Below are 16,096 nucleotides of genomic sequence, written 5' to 3'. Positions count from 1 at the left end.
AGTCGCCGTGCACCTTTTGTAAAGCCTCCTGCAGCTGTGGAGAATTTAGTATTTGCACACTATAAATATTTTGATCAGGACAATACTGCACTTTAAGGTAGTTTTTGGGTGTGTGAAAAATAGTTGCATGTGTGTTTGTTTCTTTTTATGATGCTGGCTTTCTTTTATACGTTATTTATGTGCATAATTACTTTCGTTCATCTTTTTAGCCTGCAGTTGTTATTATATTATATTGTAATGCTGCTGTTAAGAAAGTTTTGTATATATTACTTATATTTATATTACTTTGTATATATTTATACTGATGGTTCTGCTGTTGTAGCTGTAACTTATTTTTGTATTTGACATTTTGTTTATATGTTTATATTTCATGTCAATTTTAAAATAAAAGGCGAATGTTTGAGTGGGAACTTAGTAGATTTTGTGTGTGTTTGGCGGGGGGGGGGGGGGCCTCCCTGACTATTTATGCTTAGGGCCACCAAAAGCTTAGCAGCGACCCTGGGTGTAGCTGTACATTTAATGATGGAGTTCCCTGTTACACCCGTTACACCCCTGAGGAGATGGTCAAGAGACGAGACCAAATGAATGAAATGACTAATGGTAAGTAACGTTATAACGTTATATTATTTAAATACCTTTGACTGTGGTAACGATGTTTGTGTGAGTATGGGTTAGTGTTAAAAACATAACAACAATTAAAATAATGCTCACATAACCACCTACAACTTAAAGTTGGCTAATACTCATTGAAAAATTATTGTGGTGAACATTTTCATAAATGTTTCAACCCTACATTTTATCCACATGGGGAGACATATTTTTTTGGCTACCCCTTAAATCACATGTGGCCCCAGCCTAATTATCTAAAGATGTGCAGAGATAGGCAGCTACAAATGTATTATCTCATGTGAGAGCAGTTTACTCTGGAGTCACTGCCAGACTAGCCTGTACTTATTATTACCCTTTATAATAGATAGAATATGTGTGTATGGGAGTGTGTTTAACATAATACTATAGGCAATGTGTGGGGGGTGGGCCTGTGTGTTCTGTTACACGTTAAAGATTTAAGTTGTGTGTGATGAGTGATTGACACAACACATTATGTAATGTTATATGATTTTCCAGGTGAAAAGCATTTGGTGCTACTTGGAAAGATAAGCTCCAACATAAACCTCTCCAAAGAGACCGCTTGTGCAAAGAGAGGACACCAAAAGGAGCGGAAACAGCAGAGAACGTCCTATTTCTTAGATGGGCACAAAATCTGCCGGGAGACTTTCAAGTTTCTACATGGGTGAGTTTGATTTTGAAAAGGCTACTTCACTTTTGGTAGTGTTACTATTTTCAAATGAAGTGGTAATAAGCCATGCATGAGTTGAACTGAGTTTGACAATAACTGAATAGAAGCAGAATTTACAGCAATAGTAATACATAAATAAATAAATATATATATATATATATACATGCTTTTACATAATGAAAAAATACAACGACAATGTATATACTACAATGCATACATTAAAGAAAGCCATAAAAAACAATCAAAGACTGATGTTTTAAACCATTCCAGAATTTCTCAAGACAAGCTGACAGGTATCATCAAGTTCTTCAAGGAACATGGCTTGGCCTCAAGGATAAGACGTGGTGGTCGTGTGGTGACCAAAAGGGTGTTGTCCTTTGAAGACATCCAGCGAATTGTACGGTTCATTACCAACTTTGCAGATGTCTTTGCCATGCCACTTCCTGGACGGATTCCAGGGTTTAAGAGGACGGACATCAGTGTTCTACCAACAACTGAGACCAAGTCCTCTGTGTGGCGGAAATACAAGGTTCAGATGCAGGAGAAGGGTGGGTATTTTCTTATATTTTAATCTTGTTTTTTTGGGGTTTTTTTACACGAGGAAACCTCAATGGAAAACTAATGATGAGTAATCTAACAATGCTATCTGTGTCTTTAATCACCTTTCCAGGTCACCGTGCTGCTGGCAACAGCACATTTAGGAAGCTGTGGAAGGAGCTGACTCCCAGTGTCATTATTGGGAGGCCGATGACAGACCTATGTTGGTTCTGTCAGAAAAACAACTACTGACCTTTACTGACCAGGAGGCACGTCCCACTGAACTGACTCCCCCTGGGCTTGATGAAAAACGGCAGTGGTATCTTTTTGAGAAGATCAGAGAGTTCTGCACTGAGGAAACCAAAGACATCACCTGCCCCAAACCCTTAACACCTCATCCTTAATGAGTGAGAGTGCATAATACATCAACACTATGTAATTCTTCTATAAATGCTGTAAATATATATTTCAAATTGGTTTTAAGTACTGTTAGCTACTCTGTTGATTGTTTGCTATTTTTATATTGTGTAGTATATTTATCTGTTCTGTTGCTTGCTTCTTTCTCTAAATTAGCTTTTGTGCCAAATGATTCTAATGTTGTTAGAGGTTAACATGCAATCAGTTCATTTAAGTATTTATTCATAGTGTTTTTCATAAAAATTGTATATTGATGATTCTGCACGTGGGTATGGGTGTGCACGTGAGTACGGGCGTGCACGTGAGTACGGGTGTGCATGTGGTCTGGGTGTGCACATGGCCATGTACATGGGAATAGATGTGTGCGCATAAGCATGTGCTCAAACATGACCAAAATACATACATAAATTGATGAACGTGCACGTGAGTTCGGGAGTGTACGGGAGTGCACGTTGGTACGGCGTGCATGTGTATGTGAGTGGCTTTGTTCCATGTATTGATGTATGAAAGTGACAACAAGAGAACAGTATATTGTGTGTGTGTGTGTGTGTGTGTGTGTGTGTGTGTGTGTGTGTGTGTGTGTGTGTGTGTGTGTGTTTTTGTGCAAACAGCTCTAGATGAATTCGTTTTATGGTATGGTTCATTTGAATAAATACCTAAGAAAGTACTGCAAACTTTGAAGGCCTTTTTCTCAAAATCATGGTTCGATGACATTCATTATGTAAAGTGACGTATTTTGCTTAATATTTGGAGGACAAAAACAATATTGATATCATTAGAAAGCTAAGAATCTCATCTTTCCAACAGTGTATCAAACTCAAAATGTGTTTCAGGGTCAATGTGACTGAAAATGATAGAGCAGGTCACATATATGCTGCCCTCCAGACTCCCTGTGAGCTCCCACCTTTTGTCGATTTCCTCTGTGATTTTTTTCTTAACTGGCTTCACGGTCGTGCTGTCATCATCACGACTCAACAAGTGGCGCCTCTTCATGTTGACGAGCATCGGCAGCGTAGCAGACAGAGATGCGTTTATATCTTGTGAGAGCAGCTCTGTGAGGGTGATCATGGGCCTCAGCACGGAGACAATGTCCTCCGCTGTCCTCCATTGGGCAGTTGTGAGATCCAGATCTCGGTCAGACTGGTGGGTGGGCCCGGGTTCTGAAAGCACAGCTGTAACCGGACATCTCTGTTCCAGAAGACGCTCCAGCATTGAATAAGTGGAGTTCCATCGTGTGGACACATCTTGTATCAGTTTGTGTTCAGCCACATTCTGTTGCTTCTGTTTCAAAGTGAGAGCTGCTGTTGCCTTGGCACTTTTTTTGAAGTGTCCCACAAGGCGTCTGGCAGCAGCAATCACTCGGCAGATGGGATCTAATTTAACAGCCGCGTTTATGCACAACTGCAAGGTGTGCCCCGCACAACGAATTCCCTGGACATTACCCCAGCACGGGTTTTGAGATAGCTGTTTAGCGCACAACACCATATTAGCGGCATTGTCGTGTACCACAGCGACCCTCTTTTCTGGCGTAATCCCAAACTCCTCCATCACTTCGCTGAGTCGCTCTGCTATGTTGGCAGCTGTGTGGCTCACCTCCAGCACTTTAGTCTCCAAAACGAATGAATGTAATTGCCATTTTTGGGAAATAAAGTGTGCCGTCACAGTCATGTAACCATCCATTTGGTTGGAGGTCCATATGTCAGTAGTGAAGCTGACTGCTGTGCAGGTTTTAAGTTTCTCCAAAAGTACCTGTTTGGTCGTGTTATATTTGTTTTTAATGGCGTGCATTACGGTGTTACGTTTGGGTACAGTGTAACCCGGTTCGATGAACTTCATCATCTGTTTGAACCCTTCCCCCTCGACAATGTTTACAGGTCTCATGTCCAGTGCCACAACATCTGCAATTTTGTCGGTGATGTCTCTCTTCCTTTTCTCGGAAAGAGGGGGCTTCAAAACGAGTGTTGTCTGCGAGAGTTTCAATGGCGGCTGCGAAGATGAAGTTGAGGTAGATGCGGTGGCCCTATCAACGTATAGTGGATGAGCCTATTGAGAGAAATGCACATTAATTTAAGTTTACACTAAGCCTAATAGCCCATAATATGACATTACATTTTATCTAACAGGCTTTTTATTAAGGCTAGAGCCGCAGAGCATCCATCTTTTAATGGCTTGAACGGTACTTACATGTTTCAGGTGATAAGTCATGTTTGTAGTTGATGAATGTTAGGAGAATATTTGCTTGCAAAGTTTGCATATCACCTTCTTCGGGTTGTCTGTTACTTTTTCGAAATGCTCCCAAGCTCTTGATTTTACACCTGACATGGTTAAAACTATCAGCTTATCTGACGTGAAAACAAGTGACTCACTGTCACCTCCTGTTTCCCGTTTTTTTTTTTCTTCTCAATCTTTTTTTTTTTTTTTTCGGCGACCAACGACCAATTAAATCTTGACCGACCAAAGACTCTTTGGCCGACTAACCTTTGGTCGACTAATCGGGGGGCAGCCCTACCTGACAGACATCCTTTTATAATATGAAACAAATGAGCAAATCCTTTTATTATTTTCCATTGTAAATAAATACATGTAGTTGTGAATGTACATGAACAATATAACCAAAGTAGCAGCAAATACTTTGAATAAAAAACAAATTCAATTATTTAAGTAGTTATTTTTGCTTTTAATTTAAAGAGGACATATTATGCAAATGTTCAGGTGTATATCAGTATGTAGTGTCTCTACTTTAAAGAGTCCTCTCCTGCTGATGTTCAGGTGTATATCAGTATGTAGTGTCTCTACTTTAAAGAGTCCTCTCCTGCTGATGTTCAGGTGTATATCAGTATGTAGTGTCTCTAGTTTAAAGAGTCCTCTCCTGCTGATGTTCAGGTGTATATCAGTATGTAGTGTCTCTAGTTTAAAGAGTCCTCTCCTGCTGATGTTCAGGTGTATATCAGTATGTAGTGTCTCTACTTTAAAGAGTCCTCTCCTGCTGATGTTCAGGTGTATATCAGTATGCAGTGTCTCTACTTTAAAGAGTCCTCTCCTGCTGATGTTCAGGTGTATATCAGTATGTAGTGTCTCTACTTTAAAGTTTATATATATATATATATATATATATATATATATATATATCTGTGTTTGGCTATGTTTCAACTTACCAAATATTCCTTTATGAAGCTCTCTGAACTTTCATTCATGTAGACGCAGAGCGCTTTAAGGACACAGTCCCATCGTGTTTCAACTGTGGGATCCTGAGGGACAAACACATTTTCAAAATCTTCACACAAGAATACTGATTATGCTTGTGTGCTGATTTTTGGCAAGTCAAAGGAAGGGGGTCAGAGAGGTTAAAATATATTTATATGAGAGGGACAACAAGAGAGAGAAATAAAGAGAATATGGTGTTGCATTGCCAAAACTACACAATTTAATACAACTATATACCTTGTCCATGGCTGCCATGATCAGGCCCAAATTGCATCCTGCTGTTCCTCCCTTCTTTTTGAAAACCTTCATCAACTGAGACGAATGGCGATCCAGTTGAGACATGAAGGTAGGCAGCAGCGGAACGGTGGTGATGCGGGTGAATTCTGCGTTTACCTGCAACACATTGTGATACAGGTTAAAATGTGTTGTTTAAAGCTGTTGCATCTATAATAATATCCATCAAGTGTCATAGCAGAAAGGACAGGAGTTCATCTACTGGTGTAAACAAAACAAAGAAGTTCAGCTGAGGTTATTTTCTTATACATGTGCATCTATTAAAATATTTAAAAAATCACCTCGCTCTCTGAACACAGAGCTGGCCATCGCTCTCCGAACTCAGTGATGAAGGGCTTGTCCTGAAGGATTTTTAATTCATAGTGCTTCAGTAATTGGTACCTTTTAAATTGAGTCTCAGTACACTGTTTGCATCTCCAGATTCAAAACCTACAGAAAAAGATACATTTGTTAATGATCAAAATGTACTGTAAATAACAACTGTTATTGCACACATTAACATAATTCAGGGTGAGGTGCAGGATATAGCAACCCATTACTGGATCTTAAGCAGTGGTGGAAAAAGTACTCAGATCCTGTACTAAAGTAAGAGTATAAATACTCCATTACTTGCTATAGTCCCAAGTTCAAAATAATACTTAAGGTAAAGCACCAAAGTGTTATTAGCCAAATATAATCAAGTATCAAAAGAAAAAGTACTTTGTGCAGAATGCCTTTTGTAAAAGGGTTGCATCATTATAGAATAAAAATCAATGTTCTTATAATAAAAAATCTACATATATACAAGATGTGTTAATGTTGTGATTTGTTAATATAGAGCACATTTTGGAAAGAACTGAGTAAATTAGTAGTAAATGTATTTGAAATAAACATTATCTAAAAAGGTAACTACAAATGTCAAATAAATGTAGTGTAGTAAAAGTACAATATTTCCCACTGAAATATAATTGAGTAGAAGTACAGAGTAGCAGAAAATGGAAATACTCAAGTATATTTCTGTGGTACTTGTACTTTGTGCAGTAATGTAAATGTAGTTGGTTACATTCCACCACTGATCTTAAACACGGCATGTGCTTCGAGCTGAAGCCAACTTAGAACATTGTTTGTTTTAACTGACAAATCCTACTCATTTAGCCTTCAACTTATTTGGAGACGTGAAGGATACTTACTGTACTTTTGAGCCACCGGCTTTCATCGATACATTTGGCTACTCCTCAACAACTTGGAAATCTGAAATTCAAAGTTGGAGAATTAGTCACACAATGAACTTCATGCCAAAAATAATTAATCCTGTATACTTTCATTAAAAATAAAAATGTTGCAACTGCCACAAACATTCGCTTGGCTCGGCACCCAGAGTAACACCCCTTCAGCAGCCGCAGTAGTCTCAGCAAATAGTGGCATCTGCGGCGGAAGTACCTGCCACTACCACGATTTAATCTTGCTCTCTCTCTCTCTGATTATGTCGGGTGAATTCCGTGTCTATTTAAGAGCTGTTTTAAGTGCAGATGTGCTTGTTGAGTGCGTTCCTTTACATGCTTTAAATAATTCACACTTTGATATTCCTCACCGACATAATTAACGTAACGACCAAGCACGGCTCCGGCTGACGCAACAGTACAGTGCAGATGGGAAAAACTTTTCTTCCAAATAAGCTTTACAATTTAACAAAAAAACCTCCCTCAGGGCGTTACACTTGATGAAGTTATTTTTAACAGACTTAGAAGACCTTAACCGACTATGACCTTTTTGGCATTTGCAACCAGGCTCTTAAATCTTTAAATCAAGCACATTTAAAACACATTTTTTTAAAAGGAGGGAAAAAACGTTTCCACTTGGTCAGAGGTAAAAGTTAAGCTGACATTACTAATTATAACCACATCAAGCTAAAATCATTAAATACATAACGATTGAGACGTCCTCAATTACCATGGGATTACTGAAACTACCATGAATTTAAGAAAATGGTAGAAATTAATCTAATCTGAATTTTGAAGCATTCCTTTAGATCCCCTCCCTCTAAATATATCAATAAACATTAGAAAGTGATGCTCCTGACTACTATACAAGTTTAAGAAGATAATATTGGTTTGAAAGAATTCAAAGCTATAAATAAACAGCAACAGGCTCTTTAACCAAGGCGCTGTTAGCCTAACATGTAAACTAGTTGTTCACACTAATCCTAATATTATCACTTAATATTAGCAAATTCTATTTTATTTTTTAAAACATATTGATGTAAATACATACACATATCGATTTGTTGTATAAATATTGCAAATCAAAACCTTTATTCACTAATAATTACCAAAAGTCGAAGTTCTATCTCCTGTTATCAATGCATTCACATTGCCCGCCATGAACTTCCGGGGAACGATTCTCGTCTGCATGAACCACGTGACGATAACCGTTTTTGGACTTCCGCTGTCGTAACTCTTCTATCTATACGGCGCTGGACCTACCATGCCATCTTAATTGTGCCTACCACACCATCTTATTATGTACCTTCTCTGTTCTATTGTCTCCATCTGCTGGACTGGATCAGAAACTACACCCAATTGGCGTTTAAAGCAAAAAAACAAGACTAATGAGGAAGATTAAAGAATGCTAAACAAATTTACACATTTTGAAAAATGCATTACTGAGGTATCACGAAAGCCATTAACAGCAATTAGAAGGATCTATGCTACTTTGTCATTGTCAGGAATCGGATCAATTTCTCCAATGAAAACCTGGGCCGTGTAAAAGTTGAAAACACCAGAGTTTAAAAAAAATTATATATCACATTGATAATTTGTATCAATTCACTTTCTTTTATTTCTGAATCTTTTTCAGATTTTTTCTATAGAATCCAGGATGCATATTGGACCCTGCTAAATTCCATTCATTTATTTTACTTTTTCAGTTTATAATGACTATACAAATAGAAAGAAAGCAATACCATTTGGTGAAACCCTATTGTCCCCATTATGGTAAAAGAAAAAAAATACAATGCTTGAAAGTAAATGCTTAAAAAGTATTCATTATTGTGGTTTCTCTGCTCTGTATATAGAGGACTGTGATATGTAACTCACTGGGTAAAGGGTTGAGTTGTGTCCCAGTTAGTTCAGTACACCACGCTATCTTTGCTTTGGAAGATCCTACAAGGAGCCATTGCCCCAAATGATTTTACTCTCCCTAATTTTGCTCAATGCTCACTAGATATCAGAGCTGCCATCCAGGAAATAAATCATGTATTTTTCCGTTAATGTTCAAATGCAACTTTCGGTGACACACTTTGCAATATCAGAACAATAACAATGTAATCTACAATGTGTAATGCAGGTATGTGTTTTTTCTCAATATTAACCGTCAGAATTGGTTCTATTTTCTTCTAGCCATTCCAATGCAGCTGTTCTTCTGGCAACAAACACAGACTGGGGTTTTATTTATTACTGGGGCCAGTATGTGGAACTTGTTGAGCTGCACAGATAAGAGTAAAAGAAACAATATCATTTACACCCAGTGAAAACAAGCTTAAAACTAAAGTCCACAATAATACAATAGTTTCACTATAGCTACATTTTTGAGAGTAGTGAAATAATAAGTATGCATTAGCTTCGTAATATATAGTTATTTATTTTCAAAATCTTTTGTAACATTGTAATCCTCTAGTTATTACCCTTTTGTGAAAATGTACCAGTAATCTGATTACATATTTTTTTTATATAACTTTAAGGGAATACAGTTACCTTTTTTTTGTATCAATCAATCAAAGTTTATTTATTTAGCCCAATATCACACATTGTACGGTTGTCTCAGTGATTTTACAGCTTGTACAGAATGTATGTACAACACCCTCTGTCTTAGGCCCTCACATAGGACAAGGAAAAACTCCCATAGAAACCCCACAGTTATTGGGGGAAATTGTAAGAAACCTTGAGGAGAGCAACAGAGGACGATCCCTCTCCCAGGACGGACAGACGTACAATAGATGTCATGTCTATCCTGATGTAATAATGTAATCCATTACTCTCATTGAAGCCACGGAGTGTTTATTTTGTTTCTGTCTATTATTGTTCTGCCTACAAAAAAAGGTTTGTGTTTTCCTTTCACTATGTTCTCGATCCCTTGGGCTTGAATGTTTATATCAGTATCACAAAAGTCAACAGGTTTTGTTGAAAAGGCTCTAAAGTATATTTGGGAATGAATGCTGACTAACCGTAGTCTATTCTTAACACTCAACAGAATAAACAGACACTGAATAACAGGCAGTGTTTACAGAACTTCCATCCTCCCATTATATACCAGTTTATCCACTTCAGCGCATCCCAGCATGCACTGGGCTAGCCACAGAGGGTAGAGCAGCCCAGCAGGCGGGGGGGGGTGGAACATACACATACAAACACTAACAGGGGTTTCAGGGACGGGTAGTGGCAGTCGGTCCGTCCTTCAAAAAATCCCCCAAAAATCTAAAGGGTGCAATAACGATTTTTATCCAATATGCATAAACAGCGGACACTGTTTCTACGCAGCCCTCACAAACCACACACGGCCAGATAGCTTATCTAACAGTTAGAACCTACATATGAGACACAACCTTTATAGTCAGAAAAAAAGTGTGATTATTTTCTGATATTTTACATGATATTATGAATAGGCCTACTGTGGGCCTACATACCTTAGTGTGATTGTAAGTGCATGTGAGTGAATATTGGCATGCAAATTAGTTTGTATATGTCCTATTCATTGTCTCAACCCTAAGTTGTAAGAACGTTCCCCGCTAGCTGCGAATCTACTGGCAACCCCCTAACCAGAATGTTACTGTGAATGATTCAATTTTTTACAGAAATAAACTGAAATTTTTCAACAGTATGAGTACTGTAGTATCACAGTATTTACTGTTATTTGACAGGAACATTTGTTACAGTGTAGTGTAATCAGTGCATGACATAAGATGTGTCCTGATTTGCTATCAAAAATGTCAGTTTTATGGAATACATATTGCATAAAATGTCCAATACTGGGTCCCGTTCAGATTTTAAATCCAGATATCTGCTGTGATGACGGCAGTGACTAAAAGGAAACTTGTTTTTACGATGACTGCAGAGGAGGCAGCAGTTGTCGGCACTGCAGGGGCCGCTGTGGTTGCACCTAGGGCTGCAGTAGTTGCTTCTGATGCCACTGTGGTGGCCCCTAGGGCAGCTGCAGTTTCCCCTAGGGCCTCAGTAGTCTCTTCAAGGGCCGGTATTGTTACTGCTGGGACCACTGTTGGTGCAGGGGCCACTCTGGTAGGTACTTGGGCCACTATCGTTAGTGCAGGGACCGCTGTGGTCAGTACTGGGGCCGCAGTACCCACTGATAGGGCCGTAGTGGTTGCCGGAATGGCCGCTGTGGTTGCTGCTGTGGTCGCTGTGGTTGCTGAAGGGGCCACAGTAGTTACTTCTGGGGCTGGGACAACTGTGGTTTCTGCAGGGGCCGCTGTTGTTGATGCAGGGGTCACTGTGGTTGGTGCTGCTGTGGTTGGTGCAGTGGCTGGGACAACTATGGTTGGTGCAGGGGCTGCTGTGGTTGGTGCAGGGGTCACTGATGTCGGTGCTGCTGTGGTTGATATGGGCCACTGTGGTTGGTATTGGGGAAGCTGTAGTCGGTATTGGGACCGCTGTGGTCAGTGCAGGGGCAACTGTGACCAGTACTGGGGCTGCTGTGGTCGGTATTGGGGCCCCTGTCATTGCTGCTGGGGCCGCAATAGTTGCTGCAGGGGGCGCTGTGGTCGGTACAGGGGTGGCTGTGTTTGCTGCAGGGGGATCTGTAGTAGGTATTGGGGCCGCTGTGGTCGCTACAGGGGCCGCTGTGATCGGCACTGAGGCCGCTGTGGTAGCTGCTGAGTCCGCTGTGGTAGCTGCTGGGGCCACAGTAGTTGCTGCAGGGGCCGCAGTAGTAGCTGCTGTAGTTGCAGCAGGGGCCACAGTAGTTACTGCTGGGGCTGGGACAACTATGGTTGCTGCAGGGGCCGCTTTGGTTGGTGCAGGGGTCACTCTGGTTGCTTTAGGGGCCGCTATGGTTGGTGCAGTGGCCGCTGTGGTTGCTTTAGGGGCCACTGTGGTTGCTTTAGGGGCCGCTGCGGTTGTTGCAGGGGCAGCTGTGGCTGGTGCTGCTGTGTTTGGTACAGGGGCCATTGTGGTCGGTTTTGGGGACGCTGTGGTCGGTGCAGGGGCCACTGTGACCAGTACTGGGGTGGCTGTGGTTGCTGCAGGGGCTGTTGTGGTAGGTGCAGGGGCTGCTGTGGTAGGTGCAGGGGCCGTTGTGGTTGGTATTGGGGCCGCTGTCTTTGCAGCTGGGGCTGCAGTGGTTGGTGCATGGACCAAAGTAGTTATTGCAGGGGCCACAGTAGATACTGCTGGGGCTGGGACAACTGTGGTTGCTGCTCGGGCAGCTGTGGTTGGTATTGGGGCCGCTATCATTGCAGCTGGGGCTGCAGTGGTTGGTGCATGGGCCACAGTAGTTGCTGCAAGGGCCACAGTAGTTGCTGTTATAGTTGCTGCAGGGGCCGCAGTAGTTACTGCTGGGGCTGGGACAACTGTGGTTGTTGCAGGGCCCACTGTGGTTGGGGCTGCTGTGGTTGGTGCAGGGGCCGCTGTGGTTGGTTCAGGAGCGGCTGTGGTTGCTGCTGGGGCCGCAGTAGTTGCTGCAGGGGCCGCAGTAGATACTGCTGGGGCTGGTACAACTGTAGTTGCTGCAGGGGCCGCTGTCTTTGGTATTGGGGCCGCTGTCATTGCAGCTGGGGCTGCAGTAATTGCTTCAGGGGCCACAGTAGTTATTGTTGGGGCTGGGGACGCTGTGGTTTCTCCCGGGGCCGCCATGGTTGGTGCTTGGGCCACAGTAGTTGCTGTTGGGTCTGGGGACCCTGTGGTTGCTCCTGGAGCAGCTGTGGTTGGTATTGGGGCCGCTGTGGTTGGTATTGGGGCCGCTGTCATTGCAGCTGGGGCTGCAGTAATTGCTGCAGGGGCCACAGTAGTTACTGTTGGGGCTGGGGACGCTGTGGTTTCTCCCGGGACCGCCATGGTTGGTGCTTGGTACTGTGGGGTCTGGGGACCCTGTGGTTGCTCCTGGGGCAGCTGTGGTTGGTATTGGGGCCGCTGTCATTGCAGCTGGGGCTGCAGTAATTGCTGCAGGGGCCACAGTAGTTGCTGTTGGGGCTGGGGACGCTGTGGTTTCTCCCGGGGCCGCCGTGGTTGGTGCTTGGGCCACAGTAGTTGCTGTTGGGTCTGGGGACCCTGTGGTTGCTCCTGGGGCAGCTGTGGTTGGTATTGGGGCCGCTGTGGTTGGTATTGGGGCCGCTGTCATTGCAGCTGGGGCTGCAGTAATTGCTGCAGGGGCCACAGTAGTTGCTGTTGGGGCTGGGGACGCTGTGGTTTCTCCCGGGGCCGCCGTGGTTGGTGCTTGGGCCACAGTAGTTGCTGCAGCGGCCACAGTAGTTACTGTTGGGACTGAGGACGCCGTGGTTGGTGCAGCTGTGGTTGGTGCAGTGTTATTGACGGTTCAGTATAACATTCAGATTTTCATTCAGCATGTATGACTCATTGTTTATTGCATCTGATTTATTAAACTTACTAAGGCAAAGAAGAATGATGACACAGATCTTCATCATCTTTTTAGGAATCCTGATTGCTCAAATAAAATACAATAAACATGTATTTATGTTAGTATGGGTTCAGTAACAAACAACCGTGTATTGTTTTTACAAAGAAATGCATGAAAAAAAAGTTTTTTTTTACGTATTGCTTTCAATAAGCATACTTATAAAATTACAAATTACAAAAATGCAGTGTAACTCAGCAAATGTACTAAAATAATTGACTGACAAACTGACATTTGAGACAGAAATACTCTCTTAGTTGTAAATGCTAACTTTTTCACTGTTAAACGCTAGAACTCTACCAAAGTTATTGTTTTTACCATACACAGTTTCTGGAATAGATTTTTAGCATTATTTTTAAGTTTTAGTTAAAACCATACAATTCAGCTGTACGCACACAACAATGAAACAAACAATCAACAACACTTTAAAAAATGTAGCAGAAAAAAAATACACGAGCAAGGAAGATTGTCATGCCAACAAAAAAAGTGATTTTGTATTATATTATTATTATTATTATGAATAATGTTACATTTCATTATATTGTAAAACTAAATTTAAATCCTTAAAATATTCACCATTGAATTACTTACTGATTTTGTCTGCTGTTGACTTGTCTTCTCTGTAGCGACAGATGTTGTGATGTTCTCTGATTCCACCTGTTCAATAAGTTGTTTGCTGTTTGATGTCCTACAATGGACGGACGGCAGCTTTGATATCCACACAAAGCAGGTAGGAGGACATCCGTCTCTGAACAAAGACGTACATGATTGCATGAGTATTGTCTTTACACCTCTGTGTAAGGTGTGGCCATCCCTTTAATGGCACATTCATAATTATATTTCTTGCCTTTTATTAAGGTAGGACATCAGATTTTGTTTTCAGTTTTTTAAATCAGGGGAGGTATTTTTTTTTATGTAGATTTCTTTGGATAAAAAAGTGCTTTGCACACTTTATTCTAGTAAAAATATTAACAGTGTTTTTCTTTCCCACAATGTTTTTCTTTTAATTGTTGTATAACAATAATAAAAATGAAATATCAACAAACATGCTTCATCTGTATTATACAAGGCAATCATTTGAAAACATTATGCAGGAAAGAATCTCGGAAACTGTGCCCGCAATACATCTATTCATTCTCTTGAACATTAGATACATTTAGATCCTTCACATAATTCATGAAGAGCTTCCATACCATCTCAAATACTTGCTGTCTAGCTCTTAATATCTAGGATATCTTCTCCAATGGGAGGCCTGACAGCATCAGTCCCAACCAATTAGTGATGCTTGGGCTGTGAGCCTTTTTCCAAAAAATGCAATACAGGTTTTGGCGTAGAGCAAGCTGAGGTCTATGAATGATCGCTCATGTTTACTACATGCATGCTTTATATGCCCAACAGAAAAAACTTTGAATCCAGTCAAATCTGCTTTGAAATTATTTTCTCTATTGTACCTCGTACCTCTTCCCAGAACACATTCATCTTTCTGCACTGCCAAATACAGTGAAACAATGTTCTCCTTGATTCTGTGCATTTTGTGCATATACTGTATCTGATATGTATTTGTTGTATCGGTGTAAATCAAACGGGTTCACATATGTTCGCATCAACAATTTATACTGTATTACTTTCAGTCGTGTATTAATATACCTGGTATGAGCAGCAAGAACACATTTTAAATAACTGTTGACACTCGATCCTATTGCCGTTTACAGTATATCAAGGGCTTCATGTGAGGTCTTCCATTGAAATAGTGAATTAAACTCATTATTCTTTGCGTTTGTGGCATGTCTAACAGCATGCATGCATTTTTATTTCAATAATGTGTTACCTCAAAAAGTAATTAAAGTTTACTCAACAGAATATGTTAAATTATGTTTTTTTTGGTTGTTCTTTTTGATGTTGTTGAACCTAAAATGGACATTCAGAACTGTAATGTTGCACGGACAATCTGGTTTGGATGACTTTTCAGGAGAGAAGTGTGGATATTCAGTCAAGACACATACAGAATGACTTAGCGTTTATATAAAGACTTGCCTACGGAAGCAATGTGGGGTTAGGTATCCTGCCACGTCAACATGTTGGCTGCAAGGGCTGGGGATCGAACCACCAACCCTGCTACTGCTTGATTCCCCTGACTCACTGCCATTTCTGCAGAATAGCAACACAATTATTATTATTATGATTTAATTGTTTGCTTTAGTTAGGGTTGAAATCAAACAGGTAGAGGTAAAAGTGCTGTAAGGGTTGAGGCTCCACCCTTGGTTGACAGTGCAGGAATGGTGGCTGTTGTTATTATTATATCTTACAATTTCAAGGAGATGCAGTTGGACAATTAAAAACACATATGGGGAAAATATTGTTTTTTGCCAATGATTGGAAAATGTCATGAATACAAAACTCAATATAACCTATTTTTTCTTTGTGGAGAATGCAGTGCACATGGAAGTAATATCTTGCATGCCACGTTACATATTATTTAGCTGCCACTTTTATCCAGAGCTGCTTAAATGTAGTTCAGGTGTATTTGTAAAATCTCTGCAATAAAGCTAAGTCATCAGCAGATATTGTAATGATCATAATAACTTTTTTAGTCCTATTCTTATATTGAAAACAGAGGCGCCGCTTGCCATCATTGAATGATGATGCTTTGTGATTCTTATGAAGGATGTTAGATGTGGGAGTCTGCACAATGCAAAGTATTAGCACAAGGTAACCCTAGCCCCAATA

The 16,096-nt window shown here is 40.8% G+C and overlaps 2 protein-coding genes across 3 annotated transcripts in view; one reads left to right on the top strand and one right to left on the bottom strand.

Moving 5' to 3' along the window:
• LOC307036610 (melatonin receptor type 1B-B-like) overlaps positions 1-8,118 on the bottom strand; it is a 133,644-nt gene extending 125,526 nt beyond the window's left edge. Inside the window, exons 1-6 of one of the 2 annotated variants that reach the window (XM_079677080.1) lie at positions 8,058-8,118; positions 6,919-6,979; positions 6,031-6,178; positions 5,693-5,848; positions 5,407-5,499; positions 2,850-4,294 (exon numbers count right to left, since the gene is read on the bottom strand). In XM_079677080.1, the coding sequence (XP_079533206.1) occupies positions 3,044-4,294; positions 5,407-5,499; positions 5,693-5,797 (1,449 nt within the window). In that variant the 5' untranslated portion in view covers positions 5,798-5,848; positions 6,031-6,178; positions 6,919-6,979; positions 8,058-8,118 and the 3' untranslated portion in view covers positions 2,850-3,043. Of the gene's footprint in view, positions 1-2,849; positions 4,295-5,406; positions 5,500-5,692; positions 5,849-6,030; positions 6,179-6,918; positions 6,980-8,057 lie in introns of those variants that run through there. The other variant, XM_079677081.1, reaches the window with a different exon arrangement.
• LOC307036611 (uncharacterized protein) lies at positions 650-2,749 on the top strand. The gene is made up of 3 exons (XM_079677083.1): positions 650-1,291; positions 1,568-1,845; positions 1,968-2,749. The coding sequence occupies exons 1-3, from the start codon at positions 1,107-1,109 to the stop codon at positions 2,084-2,086; spliced, it is 582 nt and encodes a 193-aa protein (XP_079533209.1). The 5' UTR covers positions 650-1,106; the 3' UTR covers positions 2,087-2,749.
• Positions 8,119-16,096: the final 7,978 nt, after the last annotated feature.

Source organism: Notothenia rossii, assembly GCF_949606895.1.
Source record: "Notothenia rossii genome assembly, chromosome: 4".
NCBI lineage: Eukaryota > Metazoa > Chordata > Actinopteri > Perciformes > Nototheniidae > Notothenia > Notothenia rossii.
The sequence above is the reverse complement of the archived record's forward strand: the minus strand, read 5'-3'. Positions and strand labels throughout refer to the sequence as shown.

What these genes read in the sequence shown, in the direction of transcription:
- LOC307036611 (XM_079677083.1), top strand. Translation starts at nt 1,107, where the DNA reads ATGTTATATGATTTTCCAGGTGAAAAGCATTTGGTGCTACTTGGAAAG. An exon ending in ACTTTCAAGTTTCTACATGG is followed by an intron (nt 1,292 to 1,567) that starts GTGAGTTTGATT and finishes AAACCATTCCAG; the next exon opens with AATTTCTCAAGACAAGCTGA. An exon ending in GGTTCAGATGCAGGAGAAGG is followed by an intron (nt 1,846 to 1,967) that starts GTGGGTATTTTC and finishes TCACCTTTCCAG; the next exon opens with GTCACCGTGCTGCTGGCAAC.